Genomic DNA, 22966 nt, shown 5'->3' with positions numbered 1-22966 from the left:
GAGGGGCTGACCCAGCTCCTGGGGTGCTCGTCCTGATCCCAAGGTGCTCACACACCGACCTCTGGGTGGCCATCCCATTTTTGGGTGCCTGGCCACCCTTCCTGGAGTGCTGGCCCAGATTTGGGGGTGCTCATCCACTTGCCCAACCTTCCTGGGGTGCTCATCCTCTTCTTGGGGTGCTCATCCTGTTCTTGGGGTGCTCCTCCAGCCTCCCCAAAGTGGTCATCCCACTTTTGGGGTGCTTGGCCATCTTTCCTGGGGTGCTCATCCTGATCCCAAAGATCCCACCCACCCTCCCCATGGTGGTCATCCTACTTTTGGGGTGCTTGGCCATCTTTCCTGGGGTGTTTGCCCAGTTTTTGGGATGCTCATCCTGTTCCTGGGGTGCTCATCCGCCTCCCAGGCTCCTTGCCCACCATTCTTGAGGTGTTTTTTCATCTCTTGGGGTGCTCATCCTCATCTCAGGGTGCTCACACACCATCCTCTGGGTGGTCATCCCATTATTGGGTGCCTGGCCACCCTTCCTGGAGTGCTGGCCTAGCTTTTGGGGTGCTCATCCACTTGCCCAACCTTCCTGGGGTGCTCATCCTGCTCCTGGGGTGCTCATCCTGATCCCAAAGATGTTCACCCACCCTCCCCATGGTGGTCATCCCATTTTTGGGGTGCCTGGCCATCTTTCCTGGGGTGTTTGCCCAGTTTTTGGGATGCTCATCCTGCTCCTGGGGTGCTCATCCAACTCCCGGGCTCCTTGCCCACCATTCTTGGGGTGTTTTTCCAGCTCTTGGGGTGCTCATCCACATCTCAGGGTGCTCACACACCATCCTCTGGGTGGCCACCCCATTTTTGGGGTGCTTGGCCACCCTTCCTGGAGTGCTGGCCCAGCTTTTGGGGTGCTCATCCACCTCTCAGGGGGCTCACATACCATCCTCTGGGTGGCCATCCCATTTTTGGGTGCCTGGCCACCCTTCTGGGGTGCTGGCCCAGATTTTGGGGTGCTCATCCACTTGCCCAACCTTTCCTGGGGTGCTCATCCTGTTCTTGGGGTGCTCATCCTGCTCCTGGGCTCCTTGCCCACCCCTCCCAGGGGACTTTTCCAGCTCCTGGGGTGCTCATCCTGATCCCAAAGTTGTTCACCCACCCTCCCCATGGTGGTCATCCCATTTTTGGGGTGCCTGGCCGCCCTTCCTGGGGTGTTTGCCCAGTTTTTGAGGGGCTCATCCTGTTCCTGGGGTGCTCATCCGCCTCCCAGGCTCCTTGCCCACCATTCTTGGGGTGCTTTTCCAGCTCCTGGGGTGCTCATTCAGTCCTTGGGGTGCTGTCCAGGATTTGGGGTGCAGGATGAGGGGTGAAGAAGCATGTAGGATTTTTGAGTCCAGGACCAGGGGATGTGGGACTGGAAAATGTGGGGAATGTGGGGTGGGAGTTTGGGGTGCCAGACCCCAACAAGGGGATGTGGGACTGGGGGATTTTGGGGTGCTGGGGGACACTGAAGGGGACAGGTGGGTGCTGGGAGTGTGGGATTTGTGTCCTGGGAATCCTGGGGGGCCGGGATTGATCCGGGGGTCCTGGATCCGTACCGGGGAACCGAGGGGTGGCACCACCGGGGCTGGGGGCACCGGATGGGACCGGAGTGGGGCAGGAGGAATATTGGGGGGCACGGAGAGATGGGGGAGGGATCGGTGATGGGAGGTGGGGTTGGGACCAGGGGAGACCGGGACCGGTGCTAGGGGAAAATGAAAGAGGGCTGGGGGAGACCGGGATCGGTACTGGGATATGGGATGGGACTGGGAGAGAGCGGGATCAGTACCGGGGAGAACAGAACGGGACTGGGGGAGACCGGGATCGGTACCCGGATATGGGACGGGACCAAAGGAGAGCGGGATCAGTATGGGGGAAATGGGACAGGACTGAGGGAGACTGGGATCGGTACCGGGGAGAACAGAATGGGACCGGGGGAGAGCTGGATCAGTATGGAGGAAAACGGAACAGGAATGGGGGAGACCGGGTCGGTACCGGGGAAAACGGAACGGGACTGGAGGAGAGCGGGATCGGTACCGGGGAAAATGGAGCAGGACCGGGGATACTGGATCGGTACCGGGGATATGGGACGGGACCAGGGGAGACCGGGTTGGTACCGGGGAAAACGGAACAGGAATAGGGGAGAGCGGGATCGGTACCGGGATATGGAACAGGACTGAGGGAGATCAGAACTGCGACCAGGGAAAACGGAACGGGACTGGGGGGACCGGGATCGGTACCGGGAAAACAGAACAGGAATGGGGGAAAGCGGGTCGGTACCGGGGAAAACGGAACGGGACTGGAGGAGAGCGGGATCGGTACGGGTGAAAATGAAACAGGACCGGGGGAGACCAGGATGGGGACCGGGGAAAACGGAACTGGAGCGGGGAGGCTCGGCAGGATCGGGACTGGGGAGAACAGAACGGGACTGGGGCAGAGCGGGATCGGTACCGGGGAAAATGAAACAGGACCGGGGGAGAGCGGGATCGGTACCGGGGAAAACGAAACGGGACTGGGGAAGAGTGGGATCGGTACCGGGGAAAACGGAACCGGGGGAGAGCGGGATCGGCACCGGGGATATGGGGACGGTACCGGAGAGAGCACGATCGGTACCGGGGGATCCGAAACGGGGCCCGGGGGGTGCAGGACGGGCCGGGCCGGGGCAGCCCCGGTGCGGGGGCTGCGGAGGGGCAGCAGCGGGGGCTGCGGGCCAGGTCCCGGTCCCGGTGGCCGCCGCCCCCCCGGCGCTGGCCCCGCTCCGAGCCCTGCGCCCGGGGCTGCAGCAGGGGCCGAGCTCCGCGCTTGAACCCGCCCCCGCCAGATCTCATTTCCCTAAAAAAAAAAAAAAAAAAAAAGAAAGAAAAAAAAAAAAGGAAGGGAGAGAGAGCGAGGGAGAAAAAAAAAAAAAAAAAAAAAAAAAAAAGCGAAGAAGGGAAGGAAAGAGGGAAGAGAGGAAAAAAAAACGCCGGCCGGAGCCATGGCCGGGCTGCGGAGCTGCGGGCTGCTCCTCTGCCTGCTCCTGGCCCGGGCCCTGCGCTTTCCGGACTATTCCTACGTGCTGGAGGAAGAGGAGGAGGACGAGGAGCCCCTGGACTACAAGGACCCCTGCAAAGCCGGTGGGAGCGGGGGGATGCGCGGCCGGGCGGGCGGACAAAGGGGAGCGCGGGGACCGGGAATGAGCGCGGGGAGCGGGACCGTGCCCCGCACGCACCTCGGGGCTCCGCAGCGCCGGGCCCGGGCACTCCCGGCCGGGGGAACGGGGGGAACAGCGGGTCCCGCTCCGGGATGCAGCTGGTTGTACTCAGGGTGAGGAGCAGGGGGCCCCGCTTTCCCTGCCCGCTCCCGGCTGCACCGGCAGCTGTCAAAGGCGGCGGGGAGCCCCCAGCCCCCCATGGCAGCCCCCCACTCCATCCCCCATCCCACCCCATCCCGGAGCCCGCACTCTGCACCCCTTGGTTTTCCCCCGCTCCCCCAGCCCGCAGCCAAAGCTCGTCCCCCCCTCCGGGACACCCCGGAGGTGCCACCGAGGGTTGGGGTCCCCCCGTGCTGGGACGGGGGGTTCGGAGCTGCTCCCCAGGTTTTGGAAGGGCTGGGAACAAACTGGGTGCCGCGAGGGGCAAATCCCCGCGTCCCTGTGAGCCCTGAAGGGGATGGGAGGATTTGGGGAGGGGGAAACTGAGGCACGGCAGGGCCGCGCAGGGCTGAGCCCGCTGCGAGGGCCGGGGTCTGGCGGGGGATCACGTTTCTCTGTACTGGCATTGTCTGCGCTGCGAGGCGGCTGTTGATATAACTCTGTCTACACGAGGGCTTTTTTCTGGCCAAAAATCCTTCCCTTCCTGCCCTCCCGGGCTGAAACAGCAAAGCTTGCAAAACCGTCCGGGCAGAGCCGGCTGGAGCCTTCCCCCCGCTCCCGCTTCCTCCAGCTGAGCGCCGGGGACGAGGCTTCCCCCGATTCATGAATTTCACCACTGTCCCCTCCTCGCCCCCCTTCCCTGCACCCCGAGACTCCCCCCTCGCCTCCCGGGGCCGGTTGTTGCCCCCTTCCCATTCCCGTGCTGCCTTTATGAGATCCCGATGGGATTAATTTAATTACGGGGGTGGGGGGCAGGGGGGGAGATCAGGCCCTGCCACGCATGGAGTGAGCCGGGGATTCACCCTCGTTTGGCTCCACAGCACCGAGATGATGAAATTCAATTTTTCAGGGGAGCCAGAACCCCCTGGCATCCTCCTGACTTCCCCCTGATCCCCCCCCTGGCATCCCATGCGAGTGTTTAATTCAATTTTGGGGTGTTGAGACCCTCCCCAAGCTCTAAAATCATCCAAACACCAAAATTTTGCCACCGCTACGGCTGCGAGGAGGGAAAACCCCGGGAGAGGGATTTGTGCTCCTCATGCCAGAGGTATCCTGAGGCCACCGGCTGCCCGCGGCTCGCCGGCCACCCCCGGCGATGCCACCGCGGTGATGCCACCCGTCCTTGGCAGTGCCAGCGGAAGGGGAAGCGCCTCCCGTGCCGCCGCGTCGCTCCCAAGGATGCCAAAACGGGAAAGCGCCGGGAGATGCAGCCCTTGGGGCAATCAGGGAGGAAGGAACCGGCCGTGGCCCCGGTTTGCCTTCACCCGGGCAGGTCTCGGTGCCCGGGAGCGGCCGCAGGGTCAGATCCGGGTCGGATCTCCGGTTGGGAACGGCGGCTGGAAGGGCTGGAAGGGCTCCCAGCTCGCTGGGACAGCGGCCCCGGGGCTCGGGGTGGCTCATCCCGGGCTGGATGAGCATTTGGGATGGGATCCGAGACCCTTTGGGTGCCCCCAACACCGAGGGGATGCGATTGAGCCCATCTTGTGCCCCATATCCACAATTGGGGTGCTTGGCTAAACTGGGGGGCTGAAACCCTCCTGCCCAATGTTCCATCACCCACGGGGGTGCAGAGCCCTTGGGGGCTTACACAGACCCCCAAAATGGGTGTTTGGGGGGATTTTCTCTCCCAAACTCCCGTGGGATGGGATCTCCTCTCCCAAATTCAGCATCACCTGCATGGCACAACCACGGGACAGACGGACAGGGCTGGGGGTCTGAGCCCCCCTTGCCGTCTGCAGGAGCTCCCCAGCCGTGCCTGGAGTTCTGCAGCCGCCGGGATTTCACCTAGATTACACTTTCCAGGCGTAGCCAGCCCAGGCTACTGGTTGCAGTCACACTTGTCAAGCTGCCCGAAAATATTTTCCAGCCGTTATATGTCACTTATTCATGCCGGCTAAAAAATCCACCCGCCGAGCCCGGGGCCGGCAGGAGGCCTGCGGTTCAGGGCTCGGCAAAAAACCTTGGAAAATCTCAGGCCGATCGCGGGATCTGCTTTATCTTTGTGTAATCACCCGTTCGGCGCGGCCGCATCCTCCGGCGGGGGCCCGGGGTGCCACGGCGGGGCCGGGGGCTCGCTGCTTGCTGCCCTCCCTTCCCCGGCTCCTGGGAAACGCCTCGGCTGCTGATTCACGCCGGCGGGTCGTGCCCAGGGGGGAGACGGAGCTTCCTGAGGCTTTATCCGGGCTGGGAAACACATGGCCGGCAAGGACGGGGCGGCCCCGGGGAGAGCCGGGCAGAACAAAGCGGCCGGGAGAGGAGGGAGGATGGGTCGCCCTGGGCTTTCCCCGAAATTTCTACCCTGGAAGGGAGTTTTCCGGGCAATAACGAGTCATCCTGCTTGCCTGTGGTTGTGCTGAGGATTCTTGGAGGTGTCTGGGGAGAAAAAGATTCCTACAGCATCACGAGGAGATGTGGGAAGAGGAGATTGTGCTTATCACCTGGCCAGGGGCTGCAGGAGGTCACTGCCGGCAAAGTTGGCGTGGCAAAGTTGAGTGGCAAAGTTGGAGTGACAAACTTGGCATGGCAAAGTTGTAGTGGCAAACTTGGTGTGGCAAACTTGAGTGGCAAACTTGGCATGGCAAACTTGAGTGGAAATCTTGATGTGGCAAACTTGGTGTGGCAAATTTGGTGTGGCAAACTTGGCATAGTAAACTCGGAGTGGCAGAGTTGGAGTGGCAGACTTGGCACGCCAAACTTGAGTGGCAAACTTGGCATGGCAAATTTGGTGTGGCAAACTCGAGTGGCAAACTTGACATGGGAAACTTGAGTGCAAAGTTGGCGTGGCAAACCTGAGTGGCAAACTTGAGTGGCAAACTGGGAGTAGCAAACTTGAGTGGCAAAGTTGGAGTGGCAAAGTTGGAGGAGCAAATTTAAATGGCAAACTTGAGTGGGAAACTTGAGTGGCGAACTTGGCATGGCAAACTGGGAGTAGCAAACTTGTGTGACAAATTTGGCATGGCAAACTTGAGTGGCAAACTTGGCATGGCAAATCTGGCATGGCAAATTTGGTGTGGCAAACTCGAGTGGCAAACTTGACATGGGAAACTTGAGTGGCAAACTTGGAGTGGCCAACTTGAGTGGCAAATCTGGAGTGGCAAATCTGGCATGGCAAAGTTGGTGTGTCAAATTTGGATTGGGAAACTTGAGTGGCAAACTGGGAGTAGCAAACTTGAGTGGCAAAGTTGGCATGGCAAATTTGGAGTGTCAAATTTGGAGTGGCAAAGTTGGAGTGGGAAACTTGAGTGGCAAATTTGGCATGGCAAACTTGAGTAGCAAATTTGGAGTGGCAAACTTGAGTGGCAAAGTTGAAGTGGCAAACTTGGAGCGGCAAACTGGGATGCCAAACTTGACCGGCAAACTTGGCATGACAAATTTGGCATGGCAAACTCGAGTGGCAAAGTTGGCATGACGAACCTGGCATGGCAAACTGGGAGTAGCAAATTTTGCGTGGCAAACTTGGAGCAGCAAACTTGGCGTGGCAAATTTGGCATGCCAAACTTGATGTGCCAAACTTGAGTGGCAGACTTGGAGGGGCAAACTTGGCATGGCAAAGTTGGAGTGACAAAGCTGAGTGGCAAACTTGGCATGGCAAACCGAGCTCTACACATGTGGGAATGCAGTGGAACATCCCGAGGGTATGTCAGGGAGCCGGGAGCAGGGAAGGGAAGGGGTTAACCCCTCGGGAAGGGGTTAAGGTGTGCTGGGAGTGGGGATTGTGAGGACAGGAAGCACAACAGGGGGGATGTTTGCAGCCAGAGCCCCTGGGAGGATGCCCAGAGGTCTGGGAGCCCTTTGGCAGGGACAGGGACAGGGACAGGGACAGGGACAGGGACAGGGACAGGGACAGCAGAGTCTCACGTGTGCGGGTTTGGCTGTCAGGGCCCGTCCCCATCTCCATTCCCTGTCCCTGCTGCCACCAGGCTCCTCTCCAAAGCGACAACAACCCCCCCTGCATCCCCTTGGCAGTGCAATTCCCAAATATTTCCCTTTGCAGCCGCTCTCCCTTGCACAGGCGCTGCTGCTCTTGGCCCGGGATGTGTTTTCCTCGGTGACCTGGCTGCAGAGGGGACGCGGGGAGACCTCACTCCCTGCTCACATCTCCTTCCATCCCGCCGTGCCTCAGCCTTGGCATCCTCCACGCCGAGCCCTGCACGAGGCTTTTCCTCCTTTTGCTGCCACGGAAGAGCGGCAGAAGGAAAAGGCTCCCCTGGAGTGCTCCGATCATCCCTCCCACTCCCGGCCTGCCCCCGACGGACGTTTCCTGCCCCTGGAATTCGTTTGCAGCCCGGGATGTTTATTCACGGTGCTCATTCCATGGCCCGGAGCAGGCGAAGGGCTTGGTTGGAGCCTGAACGCCGCTGCCCGGGGCTGGGGAGGGAATTTGGCTGCGGGTGCTCAGGGAAGCGTTGGCGGAGGGAGGATGTGCCTTGCAGCGGAGGGAATTCGGGACTGGGATCATCCCTCGCACCGGGGATGTTGTGCTGGAGCCTCTCTGCCGTGCCCACAGCCCTGGGCATCGCAAACCCACCAGCTGGGATCAGGATGCTCCAAGCAGGAGGTGGAGGATGGCAGTGAGGGATATCTGAGCTCTTTGCGGGTGCTGAGTGGCTCTATCCCCCCGTGCCTCAGTTTCCCCAAGCCCGCACAGGGGCCGTGATCTGGCCTGGCTCCCAGCGTGGCCTCCCAGCCTTGAATTCCTGCTTTGTGCCTGCCGGGCTGCTCTCGGAAGGTGCTCTGGGAAAGCAAATACTCCTCGGGCCGGCGTTCACAGGCTGGCGGCTCCTTCTGTCCCGCCGACGGCGAGGGGCACCGGGAGAGGGGCTGAGAGGTGCCGGGGGTGGGAGAGGAACAGGAGAGGGTCTGAGAGGTACCGGGGGTGGGAGAGGGGCAGGAGAGAGGCTGCTTCCCGTCTGTCTGTCCTGGCGGGCATGAGAGGAGCTGCTTCTCCTCCATCCTGTCCGTCTGTCCTGGGGAGTGGGAGAGGAGCTGCTTCCCGTCCGTCCGTCTGTCCCGGGGGGCAGGAGAGGCGCTGCTTCCTCTCCATCCTGTCCGTCTGTCCCGGAGGTAGGAGCGGGGCAGCTTCCCCTCCGCGTGTCCCGGAGTTCTCCCTGCTCTCCCAGCCCCAAAACCCCGGGATGCTCCCAATCCTTCCACCCCGGGATGCTCCCAATCTTTCCTCCTCCACCCCCTGTCCCCACCGCGGTCAGGGCAGACCCCCAGGGCTGAGGGGACCCCCCCAGAGCAGAGGGGTCCCCCCCTGGCCGGGCCGCGGCCCCGGAGTGTTTGGCCGCGCAGCTGGGCCGGCTGCGGGGGCGAGGGGCGGTGCGAGGAGCATTCCGCGCATATTTAAGGGCTCCGAGGACGCTGCGCCGGTGGCTCCGTGGCTTTGCAGCCTGAGATCTCGCTTCCATCCCGGTCCCGGGTGGGGCACAGAGGTTCAGTCCCTGCTCCCTTCCACACCCCAAATGCTGTCTGCACAGCGAGGGATGCTCGGGACTCGCCAGGATCTGGGATGGCTGGGATGGAGTTGCTGAGGGAACGCTGGGCTGGGCTGATGCTGCTCACCCTGCACAGCCCTTCGGGGGCTACTGGCACCCACACAGGGACGAGGATCCCTCCTGTCCCTCCTGCTTGGAACCTTCCAGCTGCACAAGGGGGCACCTGCACAGGGGTGAGGGTCCTTCCCACCTGGTGCCCTCTGGAGGGATCTTCACAAGGATGAGGGTCCTTCCTGCCCAGTGCCTTCAAGGGCTGCTGAGACCTACATGAGGATGAGGATATTTCCATCCTCTGGTGGGATCTTCACAGGGATGAGGGTTCCTCCTCAGTGTCCTTCAAAGCCTGGTGAGACCTACATGAGGAGGAGGATTTTTTCCACCCTCTGGCAGGATCTTGGCAGGATCTTGGTTCGGTCCCTGCTCCCTTCCACACCCCAAATGCTGTCTGCGCAGAGAGGGATGCTCGGGACTCACCAGGATTTGGGATGGCTGGGATGGAGCTGCTGAGGGAACGCTGGGCTGGGCTGATGCTGCTCACCCTGCACAGCCCTTCGGGGGCTCCTGGCACCCACACAGGGATGAGGATCCCTCCTGTCCCTCCTGCTTGGAACCTTCCAGCTGCACAAGGGGGGACCTGCACAAGGGTGAGGGTCCTTCCCACCTGGTGCCCTTTGGTGGGATCTTCACAAGGATGAGGGTCCTTCCTGCCCAGTGCCTTCAAGGGCTGCTGAGACCTACATGAGGATGAGGATATTTCCATCCTCTGGTGGGATCTTCACAGGGATGAGGGTTCCTCCTCAGTGTCCTTCAAAGCCTGGTGAGACCTACCTGAGGAGGAGGATTTTTTCCACCCTCTGGCAGGATCTTGGCAGGATCTTGGTTCGGTCCCTGCTCCCTTCCACGCCCCAAATGCTGTCTGCACAGAGAGGGATGCTCGGGACTCGCCAGGATTTGGGATGGAGCTGCTGAGGGAACGCTGGGCTGGGCTGATGCTGCTCACCCTGCACAGCCCTTCGGGGGCTCCTGGCACCCACACAGGGATGAGGATCCCTCCTGTCCCTCCTGCTTGGAAGCTTCCAGCTGCACAAGGGGGCACCTGCACAAGGGTGAGGGTCCTTCCCACCTGGTGCCCTTTGGTGGGATCTTCACAAGGATGAGGGTCCTTCCTGCCCAGTGCCTTCAAGGGCTGCTGAGACCTACAAGAAGATCTTTGGTGGGATCTTGGCAGGGATCAGCGTCCCCCCTGCTCAATGTCCTTCAAGAGCGGGTGAGACCTACATGAGGATGAGGATATTTCCACCCTCTGGTGGGATCTTCACAGGGATGAGGGTTCCTCCTCAGTGTCCTTCAAGGTCTGGTGAGACCTACATGAGGAGGATTTTTCCCACCCTCTGGTGGGATCTTCACAGGGATGAGGGTTCCTCCTCAGTGTCCTTTCAAAGCCTGGTGAGACCTACATGAGGAGGAGGATTTTCCCCACCCTCTGGCAGGATCTTGGCAGGAATGAGGATCCCCTCTGCCCACTGTCCTTCAAGGCCTGGTGAGACCCACAGGAGGATCTTTGGTGGGATCTTGGCAGGGATGAGGGTTCCTCCTCAGTGTCCTTCAAGGCCTGGTGAGACCTACATGAGGATGAGGATTTTTCCCACCCTCTGGTGGGATCTTGCCAGGGATGAAGGTCCCTCCTGCCCAGAGTCTTCAAGGCCTGGTGAAACCCACAGGAGGATCAGGGTCTTTCCCACCATTTTGTGGAATCTTTTCAGGGATGGGGATCCCTCCTGCCCAGTGTCCTTCAAGAGATGATGAGTTCCTCAGGAGGATGAGGATCTTTCCCACCCTTTTGTGCAATCTTGGCAGAGATGGGGGTCCCTCCTGTTCAGTGTCCTTCGAGGTCTGGTGAGACCCACATGAGGATCTTTCCACCCTCTGGAGGGATCTTCACAGGGCTGAGGGTTCCTCCTCAATGTCCTTCAAGGCCTGGTGAGACCCACATGAGGATCTTTGGTGGGATCTTGGCAGGGATGAGGGTCCCTCCTTCTCAGTGTCTTTTGAGAGCTGATGAGCCCCACACGAGGATGAGGATCTTTCCCACCCTTTTATGGGATCTTCACAAGGATGAAGGTCCCTCCTCAGTGTCCTTCAAGGCCTGGTGAGACCCACATGAGGATCTTTGGTGGGATCTTGGCAGGGGTGGATGAGGGTCCCTCCTCAATGTCCTTCAAGGCCTGGTGAGACCTACACAAGGTTCAGGATCTTTCCCACACTTTGATGGGATCTTCACAGGGATGAAGGTCCCTCCTGCCCAATATCTTCAAGGGCTGCTGAGACCCACAGGAGAATCTTTTCCACTCTCTGGTGGGATCTTCACAACGATGAGAGATCCTCCTGCCCAGTGCCTCCAAGACCTGGTGATTCCCACAGGAGGATGAGGATCTTTCCCACTCTTTTGTGGGATCTTCACAGGGATGAAGGTCCCTCTTGCCCAGTGTCATTTAAGGCCTGGTGAGACCCACAGGAGGATCTTCCCCATCCCTTTGTGGGATCTTCACAGCCCAGTGTCCTTCAGGGCCTGGTGATTCTCACAGGAAGATCTTTGGTGGGATCCTGGCAGGGATGGATGAGGGTCCCTCCTGCCCTGCACCCTGCCCGGAGCCTCCTCTGCCCCAGGCTGCCCTGCAATGTGATCCCGAGCTGTTTATCTGCCAACGCTTCCCCTCAGCTCTGTTTGCCTTTCCCAGCTCCCAGAACATCTCGTTCACTCCCCAGCCCCTTCCCAGCACCAATTTCATCCCATTTCTCCTGCACCAGAGCTCCCAACCCTGGTGGGGCCCGAGGTCAGGCTCATCCCAAACCCCAGGGACACCAGAGGGGTCAGGCCCTGCACTGCTCACCTTGCCCAGGGGATGCTGAGCTCCTGCATCCCGGGCTGGGAGCACAGGGACCCAGGAGGATCAGGAGGTGCCTGTGGCACCAGCATGGGGTGCTGAGGGGGTTTGGCCCTGCTCCGAGCGAAAAACCTTGTTTGTCCAAAGCTTCAGCCCCGGGGTTACGTCAGCGTTCCGAGAACCCGAAAGAAAACACAGCGCAAGAAGTCAAACAACAGAGGAGGGCTGAGCTATCCCCGCCTGCGGGGGGCGGGGGCACAGCGAGCTCCGTGCGAGCTCCCAGAGCTGCTCTGGGGGGCGGCAGGGATGGAGCTGGGACCGTCCATCCCCCTCTGCCCGCCTTCGCTCCCACGCCTGGCCTTGGAGCTGGCACCGCTGGCATTGCATCCTCCTCCCCGCTGGCATCGCTGGCACCGCGTCCCCCACCCCTGCTGGCACCGCCGCGCTCGGACCTTGCCCCCAGGGCGTCTGTGACCGAGCAGAGAGCAGCCCAGGCTGGCAGCAGCTCAGGGACACCAGGACAGCTCCAGGAGGGGATCTGTGTCCCCTGGTTTGGGGTCTCTTGGGCACCGTGCCCTGGCATGGCGAGGGGATGGGCTGCGGGGGCTGTGACCTCTTCCTCCTTGCCCTCAGGGCCTCTGTGACTGAGCAGAGTTCCTGTGGCTCAGCCCGAGGCCTCCCAGGCTGGGAGCAGCTCAGGGACACCAGGACAGCTCCAAGGGGGGACCTGTGTCCCCTGGTTTGGATGAGGGGTGAGGGGATGTCCTGCAGGGGATGTGATTCCTTGGGAGGTGTTTCCTCCTGTTCCGACCTGGGCTGGGCCCAGCAGAGGGCTGGGATCACTCCTGCCAGGAGACCCTCGAGTTTGCAGGGTGCCCCCCCACTTGCAGAGGGTCCCTCTCACTTTCAGAGGGTCCCTCTCACTTTCAGGGGGTCCCCTTTGCTTGCAGGGTGTCCCCTCCACCTCTCCCACACCAACAAGTGGCAGCAGCGTGGCAGTGTCCCCAGAGAAGCCCCTCAGGGAGTTTAACAACGTCTGGGGGGTTTTGGTGAGCAGAGACCCCCCCAAAATACCCCACGTGTCACCTCATTCCACGGGTGCACAGGGAGTGAGTGGGAGGAGGACGTGACCGGAGCCCAAACCAACCTGGAATTTCTCAATCCACCACTCTGGGCTTGGCCCCAACGTGTCCGTGCAGGGATCGCTGCGGGGACACCCCCGGGGCCACCACGCCGTGCCCTGCGGGGTTTTTGGGGGGTCCAGCTGCCCCAAACCCCCAAGAAATGCAGCCCCTCATCCCCGGGCCGGCCTGCCCGGCTCTCTCACGGCTCCCAAATCCCTCACATATGGTTTCTATATCACTTGGCTCCGCCGGCGCTTGCTGGGCTGTAAGCGAGCTTACTTTCCCTTGTCTTTCCACGCAGCTCTTGGCAAGGGATGCTCGTCCTGCTCCCCGGCCCCGGTCCTCCCCCGCGCTGCCCGTTCGGACACGTCTCTGCCGGCCCCGGGAGGGTGTGGGGAGGCCGGGGCCGGCTCCTGCCTCGGCTCTGCCCTCAAATTGCAGCCTGGCCGTGCCAGCCGCAGGTCGCTGCCAGGGGAGGTGCCGGCCCCGGCTTGTTTGTGCTTCCCTCGGAGCTGCCGCAGGTCTGCTCTCCACCCCGGAGCCTCCCCCGGTGGGATTCACCCAGCGGTCAGTGCTGGGGACAGCCCAAAACGCGGCTGATTCACCCCAAAATGCGGCTGATTCACCCCAAAACGCAGCTCATTCACCCCAAAACGCAGCTCATTCACCCCAAAACGCAGCTGATTCACCCCAAAACGCAGCTGTTTCACCCCAAAACGCCGCTGCTTCAGCCCAAAACGTGGCTGATTCACTCCAAAACGCAGCTGTTTTACCCCAAAACGTGTCTGTGTTACCCCAAAAACGTGGCTGTTTCACCGCAAAACGCGGCTGATTCACCCCAAAACGCAGCTGATTCACCCCAAAACGCAGTTGTTTCAGCCCAAAATGTGCCTGGTTCACCCCAAAATACGGCTGATTCACCCCAAAACGCAGTTGTTTCAGCCCAAAACGCGGCTGATTCACCCCAAAACGCCCGATTCACCCCAAAACGCAGCTGTTTTACCCCAAAACGTGTCTGTGTTACCCCAAAACGCGGCTGTTTCACCGCAAAACGCGGCGGATTCACCCTAAAACGCAGCTGTTTCACCCCAAAGCTCTCCACACCCCCGCTGCAGCGAGGTTTGGGCTCGGGGCCGTGCAAAGGGACGGGATCCAGCCTGCTCCTCTGATCCCCGGCTTTCTGGACCTCTCGGGGTTATCCTAATTGTCCCGCCTCGCCTTCATAATTAGTGGCTCTTTAGGGATCCATTTGCGAACTGCCTGGAGCGCGACCTTGGCTCCGCTCGCCCTCCTCCCCGGAGCTGCTCCGGCCACCCCATTCCCCAGCGCTGCCCGAGTTCCAGGGGGTTCCAGGCACCCAGGTACCCCCAAAGCCGCTGAGGAACCCCCACCCCAGCTCCGGAGCCGCAGCCTGACCCCAGCCAGCCCCGCTGTCCCCAGGGCTTGGGGCCGGCCAAGCCCCGGGAGCCGCGGCCCCGAGCCACGGAGGACGACAGCGAGGAGGAGGAAGGGTTATGAGGAAGGGTTCTGAGCAGGGCTGTGTCCTCCAGCCCCGCGGTGCTGCTGGAGGAGGGGGGTCCCGGCAGACGGCGGCCCCGCTCCTGCGGGCTCCGGGCACAGCGGGAGCTTCCCGGCCCAGATGGCTCCGCTCAGAGCTCCGCATGGCTCAGAGGTCGCTGCTTGGAGCATCCTGGGGCTCTCGGAGCTCGCTCAGGGCTGGGGGGGCAAGAGCCGGGTGGGAAGGGGGTCCTAAAGGCAGCAAAAGTCGGCGGGGGGGGGGGGGAAGGCGGTTTTGCAACACAAATAATAATAGAAACTCTAAAAAGTGATGGATGGGTTTTATGCGATCCAGATGTGAGAGCGGGGCTGGCTCCAGCTGCTGGGGAGTGGGGGGAGCCCGGCCAGCACCACGCTCAGCTGAAGGAGAGAGGAGGAGGAGGAGGAGGAGGGGGAGGAAGGGTTTGCCAGGTGTGGAGGGGCTGGGGAGAGGCACCCGATGGGATTTGGGATCCACAAAGGAGAGTTCACACCTCCCCTTCCCCTCCCAGCCGCCTTCCTGGGTGACATCGCCCTGGACGAGGAGGACCTGCAGCTCTTCCAGGTGGACCGCGTGGTGGACCTGGCGCGTCACACCATCACCCGCCTGCCCTCCAACTCCTCAGGTACCCCGTGCCCGCCCCCACTGCCCCCTGCCCGCCTTCCCCCGGCCCTGCTGACCCTTCCATCCCCACAGGCACCAACGGCACCAGCCCCCGGCCGGGGCAGCCTCGGCGCCGCCGGGGCCGGCAGCGCTCCCGGAGCCGCCGCGCCGCCACGTCCCGGCCCGAGCGCGTGTGGCCGGACGGGGTCATCCCTTATGTCATCAGCGGCAACTTCAGCGGTGAGTGACCGCCCGGCGAGGGGCGCCCGGCCCCGCTGTGCCTCAGTTTCCCCTCAGTGACTCCCCCCTGCCGCCCCTCCGCAGGCAGCCAGCGAGCCATCTTCCGGCAGGCCATGCGCCACTGGGAGAAGCACACGTGTGTCACCTTCCTGGAGCGCAACGATGAGGACAGCTACATCGTGTTCACCTACCGGCCCTGTGGGTACGTGCAGGGCTGCTCCAGGACCGGTTTGGGGCTCGGTTTTGGGGTGGGATCCGTCTGTTTGGGGTGGGATCCGTCTGTTTGGGGTGCAGGAGGTGCTGGAGCTGCCAGGGATGAGGTCGGTGGTGCGGCACCAGCCCGGGCTTGCAGCGGGGCTGGAGCCAAAGGAAACAGGGGTTTGGACGAGCTCAGCGTCTTCACACGTCAGGGCACGGCCCTGGCCAAGCTGATGGTGGTTAGGAGGAGGATTTCCCCTGGAATGGGAGCCCCTGCGTGGGTGCAAACGCTGAGCCTGGGTCTGGAGAGCAGGGATGGAGCAGCTCGGCTGCAGGGCAGGGGCAAGGATGGCACCAGGTGGGCACTCCTGGCAGCAGAACCATGGGATGTGGGGCAGGGGCAAGGATGGCACCAGGAACATGGGGCAGGGGCAAGGATGGCTCTGGGTGGGCACCCCTGGCAGCAGGACCATGGGATGTGGGGCAGGGGCAAGGATGGCTCCAGGGAGCTGTTTGGGCACCCCTGGCAGCAGGACCACAGGATCTGGGCCTGGTGCAGCTGTGCCATGCCATGCTGGTCCATGCCATGCCATGCTGGTCCATGCCATGCCATGCTGGGCCATGCCATGCCAGCAGCTGAACACTCCCAGTTTCCAGGCAGAGCTGAGGCTCGAGTTCCTCCCATGGGCAGGATGCCTGGAGTTCTGTATCAGGGATGATTCCCACATGCCCAGCGTTTTTTGGGACCTGGATGGGACCAGGATGTCTGTGACCGTGTTCGCAGGGGTCTGAGGATGAGGGAAGAGATGAGGATCTGACTCCATGTTTCAGAAGGCTTGATTTATTATTTTATGATATATATTACATTAAAACTATACTAAAAGAATAGAAGAAAGGATTTCATCAGAAGGCTGGCTAAGAATAGAAAAGAAGGAATGATAACAAAGGTTTGTGGCTCGGACTCTCTGTCTAAGCTACCTGACTGTGATTGGTCATTAATTAGAAACAAGCACATGAGACCAATCACGGATGCACCTGTTGCATTCCACAGCAGCAGATAACCATTGTTTACATTTATTTCCTGAGGCCTCCCAGCTTCTCAGGAGGAAAAAATCCTGAGGAAAGGATTTTCCATAAAAGATGTCTGTGACAGATGTCCACAGCAGAGAGCCAGGAACCGTCTGCTTGCTCCCCTGCAGGTGCTGCTCCTACGTGGGCCGCCGGGGAGGGGGACCCCAGGCCATCTCCATCGGCAAAAACTGCGACAAATTCGGCATCGTGGTGCACGAGCTGGGCCACGTCATCGGCTTCTGGCACGAGCACACACGCCCCGACAGGGATGACCACGTCTCCATCATCAGGGAGAACATCCAGCCAGGTGGGGATGAGCTTCCCTCCTCCTCCTCCTCCTCTTTCTCCTCCTCATCTTCATCCCTGCTGCCGAAATTGGGGTTCCTCTGGCAGTGCCCCCGTCCTGTGCTCCTCAGGGCAGGAATACAACTTCCTCAAGATGGAGCCTGAGGAGGTGGAGTCGCTGGGGGAGACCTATGACTTCGACAGCATCATGCACTACGCCAGGAACACCTTCTCCAGGTACAGCCTGGGCTGTCCCCTGGTGTCACCTCACATCCTGGGGGCAGTGACACGGTGTCCCCAACCCCTGAGGGGGGTTAGCAGCTGTGCACAGAGTTAAGTCCCTCCAAGAAATGTTCCCATTGGTGTTCTGGGTGGGATGGAACCCCTCAGGTCCCTTCTCAGAGCAGGGAATTGCTGTCCCCGAGGTCACCTCCGCTGGGGACACGTCCCCGCTGGCTGACTCACCGGCCCGCAGGCTTTAATTAGCCAGGCTGCTTTAATTAGCCAGGCTGTTTTTAGCATCCTTCCCCGGCGGTGAGGCCGCAGGGCCGGCGATTCCCACCCAGCTCATCCCTTTCCTGCCCCAGGGGCATCTTCCTGGACACCATCCTGCCCAAATACGACGTGAACGGCGTCCGGCCCGCCATCGGCCAGAGGACACGGCTCAGCAAAGGGGACATTGCCCAGGCCCGCAAGCTCTACCGCTGCCCAGGTGAGTGCCACCCCCCGAGGGCACTGAGAACCCCTGGGAGCACCCCCAGGTTGGATTTCCCTCGGTTTCACCCCAAATCTTGGCAAAAGCAGCGTCATGTTGGGTGGATTCGCTGTTTCCAGTGGGTTTGGGGTCCTCGCTCCCTAAAGGGCACTCAAGGTGCCTCATCCATCCACTTTGGGGGGCTGTGAGGAGAATCTGCCTGTGTGAGGGTGTCCTCAGCTCCCTTCTCTTCCCATTCCTGCAAGAAAGGAGCCCTGGGTGTGCACAGACAATTTGTGGGTCTTCCCTGAGGATGGAGACTCCAGGAGATATGGAAATTCTCATCCTGACTTCACCATTGCTCCCATTTGGGACGAGCCACTGTCCCTTTTAATCCCTTTTAATCACAGCACTCCCCCCCAGAGCGTTGTCCCAAAAAATCCTCTCCAGAGCATCTTCTTGGAGCAGCCCTCCAAAGAGCATGCTCCAAAAGCATCCCCAAAAACAATCCCCCAAAGAGCATCAGCCAAGAAAATCCCCCAAAGAAATCCCCTAAAGAGCATCCCCCCCAAAAGAGCATCCTCCTAAAGCATCCCCAAAAATAATCTGCCAAAGGAATCCCCCAAAGAGCATCAGCCAAGAAAATCCCCCAAAGAAATCCCCTAAAGAGCATCCACCCCAAAGAGCATCCTCCTAAAGCATCCCCAAAAATAATCCCCCAAAGAGCATCAGCCAAGAAAATCCCCCAAAGAAATCCCCTAAAGAGCATCCCCCAAAGAGCACTGCCTGCCAGAGCATCCCCAAAAATAATCTGCCAAAGGAATCCCCCAAAGAGCATCAGCCAAGAAAATCCCCAAGAGCCTCCCCAAAAAACATCTCCCAAAAAGCATCCCCCAAATAATTACCACAAAGAGCATCCTCCAAAAGCATCCCCAAAAATAATCTGCAAAAGAAATTCCCCAAAGAGCATCAGCCAAGAAAATCCCCCAGGAGCATCTCCCAAAGAGCATTCCCAGAGCATCCCCCAAAAAGCCAGAGCATCCCCCAAAGAAATTCCTTAGAGAGTATTGCCCCAAAAAAGAGCATCTCCCAAAAAATGTCCCCCAAAGAAATCCCCTAAAGAGCATCCTGCAAAGAGCATCCTCTAAAGAGCACCTCCCAAAAAAATCTCCCAAAAAATCCTACAAAGAGCATCTCCCCATAAAATTCCTACAAAAGAATCCTTCAAGGGAAGAGTATCCACCTCAAAGAATCCTTAAATGGAAGAGCAACCCTCTTCCAAGAGCATCTCCCAGAAAACATCCCCCAAAGAAATCCCCCAAAGAGCATCCTCCTAAAGCATCCCCAAAAATAATCAGCCAAAGGAATCCCCCAAAGAGCATCAGCCAAGAAAATCCCCCAACAGCATCCCCCAAAGAGGATCCTCCAAAAGGATCTCCCAAAAAGCATCCCCCAAAGAAACCCCCTAAAGACCATCCCCCAAAGAGCATCCTCTGAAAATCCCCCTCCCAAAAAAACCTCCCAAAAAATCTCCCAAAAAAACCTCCCAAAAAATCTCCCAAAAAAATCTCCCAAAAAATCCTTCAAAGGGCATCTCCCCCCAGAGCCTCCTACAAGGGCATCCCCTAAAAATCCTACAAAGAGCATCTCCAGAAGAGCATCTCTTCCTTAAACGGAAGAGCATCCCCCCAAAGAATCCTTAAATGGAAGAGCAACCCTCTTCCAAGAGCATCTCCCAAAAAACATCCCCCAAGAAATCCCACAAAAAGCATCCTCTAAAGAGCATCTCCCAAAAAAAATCTCCCAAAAAATCCTACAAAGAGCATCTCCACGTAAAATTCCTACAAAAGAATCCTTCAAGGGAATAGCATCTTCCAAGAGCATCCCCTGAAAAATCCTCCACAGACCATTCCCCCAAGAGCAGAACATCTTCTGAGAGCATCCTCTGACCCCACAAGCACCCTTGGGGACCAAAACCTTCTCAGAGCCTCTTCCATCCCACCCACCCCTGCCCTCAGAGGGGTTTGGGGACATCCTGATCCCATCACAGCCCACAGATTTCCCCAGGGGTTGGAGCAGACCATCAGCAGAGCTCTGCTGTCACCTTGGAAGGCTCTGGGAGCATCCTGGTCCCATCAGAGCCCACAAATCTCCCCAAGGTTGGAGCAGACCATCAGCAGAGCTCTGCTGTCACCTTGGAAGGCTCTGGGAGCATCCTGGTCCCATCAGAGCCCACAAATCTCCCCAAGGTTGGAGCAGACCATCAGCAGAGCTCTGCTGTCACCTTGGAAGGCTCTGGGAGCATCCTGGTCCCATCAGAGCCCACAAATCTCCCCAAGGTTGGAGCAGATCACCAGCAGAGCTCTGCTGTCACCTTGGAAGGCTCTGGGAGCATCCTGGTCCCATCAGAGCCCACAGATCCTCCCCAAGGTTGGAGCAGACCATCAGCAGAGCTCTGCTGTCATCTTGGAGGGCTCTGGGAGCATCCTGGTCCCATCAGAGCCCACAAATCTCTCCCAAGGTTGGAGCAGATCACCAGCAGAGCTCTGCTGTCACCTTGGAAGGCTCTGGGAGCATCCTGATCCCATCAGAGCCCACATTTCCCTCCCAAGGTTGGAGCAGACCATCAGCAGAGCTCTGCTGTCATCTCGGAAGGCTCTGGGAGCATCCTGGTCCCGTCACAGCCCACAAATCCTCCCCAAGGTTGGAGCAGATCACCAGCAGAGCTCTGCTGTCACCTCGGAGGGCTCCGGGGCTGTGACCACGAGCGGTGGCATTGTCCCAAGAGCGGGGAGGGGGTGTCTGGCACGAGTCCCCCCCCGACGGCAGGCACGTGCTCCGGAGCTGCGCTGCCAACATCTGCAAGGAGTTTGGCTCCCGCACGCTCCCGCTTAATTCCAGCGACTAATTAGCAGCCTGGAACAGAGGGAAGCCTTTTGTGAGGGGGCCCCACGGCCGTGCCGCCTTCAGGGGAGCAGGAAAAGTGATTAGTTTGGAGCGGGGAAAAGCAAAAAACAACAACAAAAAAATTATAAAAGGAGGAGCCTTTTATAAGGCCTCGAAAAAGGCTCACAAGCGTCCCCTTCTTTTGTTTCCAGCGTAAAGGGAAAAAAGGCAGCGAGCCCAGGTTTCAAGCGGGATTTTTTTGCAGCGTTTCACCTTTCATCCGAGCGGGCCGGTGGTGGGGAGGGGGGCGCGGAGCTCGGGCCGCAGCCTCCTCATGTGGCTCCCAGATGGCAGCGCTGGGCCGGCTCCAGCCGCGGGAGCTGCCCGGAGCGCGGGCAGCCAGCCCGGCCCCGCGGCGTGGCACGGCCCGGGAGGAGCCTGGAGGGGAGCCACGGGGCCGGGAGCAGCTCCAGCGAGGGATGGGGATGGCGGTGATGCGGTTTGTTTGGGGATTTGGGTGGGAAAAGGGCGCTGGGGTGAGGGTGAAGGCGGTGATGCTCTTCCCGCTGCTGGGGGATGCATCTAAGCCCTCCCGTTGAGGCAAAGTGAAAATTTTCTAGGGTGAAAATCTATTTTAATTTAGGTGAAATGTACATTTTTAAGTTGAGTCTGTGGTTAGAAAACATCTATTTAGCCTGACTGCAGAACTTGAGCTCAGTGAAGTTGCTTCAGTGAAGGACAGAGATAAGGGGGAGAGACAAAGGGTGATAGAGAGAGACAGACACTGCTGTGAGAGCAGCTCAGCCTGACCTAGGAATTCTTTTTGATAAAGAAGAACTAGCAGAAAATGTCAGCGAAATTAGTAAAAATGAATATATATACAAACTTCTTGTAAAATTGTATGCATGTGTATCTGAGAAAGAGATAAAAAGGGACCTGAAGTTCCCAGAGGTACACATGTCATTTTGAGGGAACAATTCCCACATGCATCCAGCGCTGTAATAAACATCCCGGCTTTACAACTTTCACAAAGTTGTGGAGTTTTGTTTATCTCTGCAAAACACAGGTACCAGCACCGCGGTGCCCATCTGGTCCCTTTCACAACCTATTGTGAAATTGTGTGCATGTGTATCTGAGAGGGGGATAAAAAGGGACCTGAAATTCCCAGAGCTACACGTGTCATTTTAGAAGAACAATTCCCACATGCATCCAGCGCTGTAACAAACAAAAAAAGACACCCTTTAACAAAGGATTAACCCTTAAAAACAACAGCCTGTTGCATATTCATACACCTCATACATGATGCATAAATTCCATTTAAACACAGGAATCTGTTTGGTCAGTGCCAACTTCTTCCTCTGAATCCAAACAGCGCCTTCAAGGTGGGAAGAAGTTCATTTCTTCTGATAATGGGGCAATAAATTCTTTTTCTCTGAAAAATCCAGGTGTCCTGTGGCTGCTATCTCAGTGCAAGTCCTTTCTTTAAGAAAAGTATCTTACATAGCATCGTTTCTATTTTAACAATTTTTGTAACCTAAAACTATATTTACCACAGTACTTACGAGAATTAATACAGCATCGCTTTCTAACACAACACATGTAATATTCATTTGAATATTTGCAAAAAGCCAATCATGAAATACATGCATTTTTCACATTCAGTGTCACTGGCAGCAGATCCTTACACAGAGGCTTGGGGTAGTTGGGGCGTTGTTGGTTATGGCCTTGGGGTGGGGTTGGTGGTTATGGGGGGTGTGTTGGGGTTATTAGCGGATATGGGGACGGTGAATAGTGGGGGTTTGAACACCCCCGCTTTTCTGAGGGCTCTGAACCCCGCTTTTCCCCCTCTGCAGCCTGTGGGGAGACGCTCCAGGACAGCCAGGGCAACTTCTCCTCCCCGGAATTCCCCAATGGATACTCAGCCCACATGCACTGCGTCTGGAGGATCTCGGTCACCCCCGGAGAGAAGGTACTGACTGCTGGGGTGACGGCTCCCGCCCTCTCCCAGCTCTCCTCTGCCTCCTCCCAGCCTTGTTTTGGGGTGTCCCGAGCCCCAGCATCCCTCGTGGAGTCTGGGTTCCACCAGGTTCCCCCGGCTGGGGGCAGATGGGGCACGGCGGGAGCTCACCCCATGCTCCTCCTGCTCCTTCCCACCCTTAGATCATCCTGAATTTCACCACCCTGGACCTGTACCGAAGCCGGCTGTGCTGGTACGACTACGTGGAGGTGAGAGACGGGTTCTGGAGAAAGGCCACGCTGCGAGGTAACAACCCGGGGCCTGCTGCCCGCCCCTCCTGCCCGCCGGTGCCACCCCGGGGCCGGCAGGGGACCAGGGGATTCCCTCACCCCTCTCCCTGCCTGCTATTCCAGACTCCTGGGGAGGGGGGAATTACCCCCAGAGGGGTTATTGAGGTGAACAGAGCTTCCAGTTTAGCCCAGGCCAGTGAGAGCAGGCTGGGTGATCCAGCTGGCTGGCACATCTGTCCCCCAGGGAGTGGCGGTGTCCCATCCCATCCTGGAGGAGATGGGTGTTCCCCAGGGAGATTCCAGTCTCTGGGATGTTCCTCAGAGAGAT

The 22966-nt window shown here is 59.1% G+C and overlaps 1 protein-coding gene across 3 annotated transcripts in view; it reads left to right on the top strand.

Moving 5' to 3' along the window:
• Window positions 1-2359: 2359 nt before the first annotated feature.
• BMP1 (bone morphogenetic protein 1) overlaps window positions 2360-22966 on the top strand; it is a 34405-nt gene continuing 13798 nt past the window's right edge. Inside the window, exons 1-9 of one of the 3 annotated variants that reach the window (XM_074559325.1) lie at window positions 2360-2423; window positions 14926-15039; window positions 15111-15257; window positions 15342-15459; window positions 16655-16833; window positions 16943-17048; window positions 17399-17523; window positions 22245-22360; window positions 22552-22654. In XM_074559325.1, coding sequence (XP_074415426.1) covers window positions 2375-2423; window positions 14926-15039; window positions 15111-15257; window positions 15342-15459; window positions 16655-16833; window positions 16943-17048; window positions 17399-17523; window positions 22245-22360; window positions 22552-22654 — 1057 coding nt within the window. In that variant the 5' untranslated portion in view covers window positions 2360-2374. Of the gene's footprint in view, window positions 2424-2930; window positions 3135-14925; window positions 15040-15110; window positions 15258-15341; window positions 15460-16654; window positions 16834-16942; window positions 17049-17398; window positions 17524-22244; window positions 22361-22551; window positions 22655-22966 lie in introns of those variants that run through there. The other 2 variants (XM_074559326.1, XM_074559324.1) reach the window with 2 other exon arrangements.

Source organism: Zonotrichia albicollis, chromosome 26 (genome assembly GCF_047830755.1).
Source record: "Zonotrichia albicollis isolate bZonAlb1 chromosome 26, bZonAlb1.hap1, whole genome shotgun sequence".
NCBI classification, from domain to species: Eukaryota; Metazoa; Chordata; class Aves; order Passeriformes; family Passerellidae; genus Zonotrichia; species Zonotrichia albicollis.
This window is presented reverse-complemented; position numbering and strand designations above follow the sequence as displayed.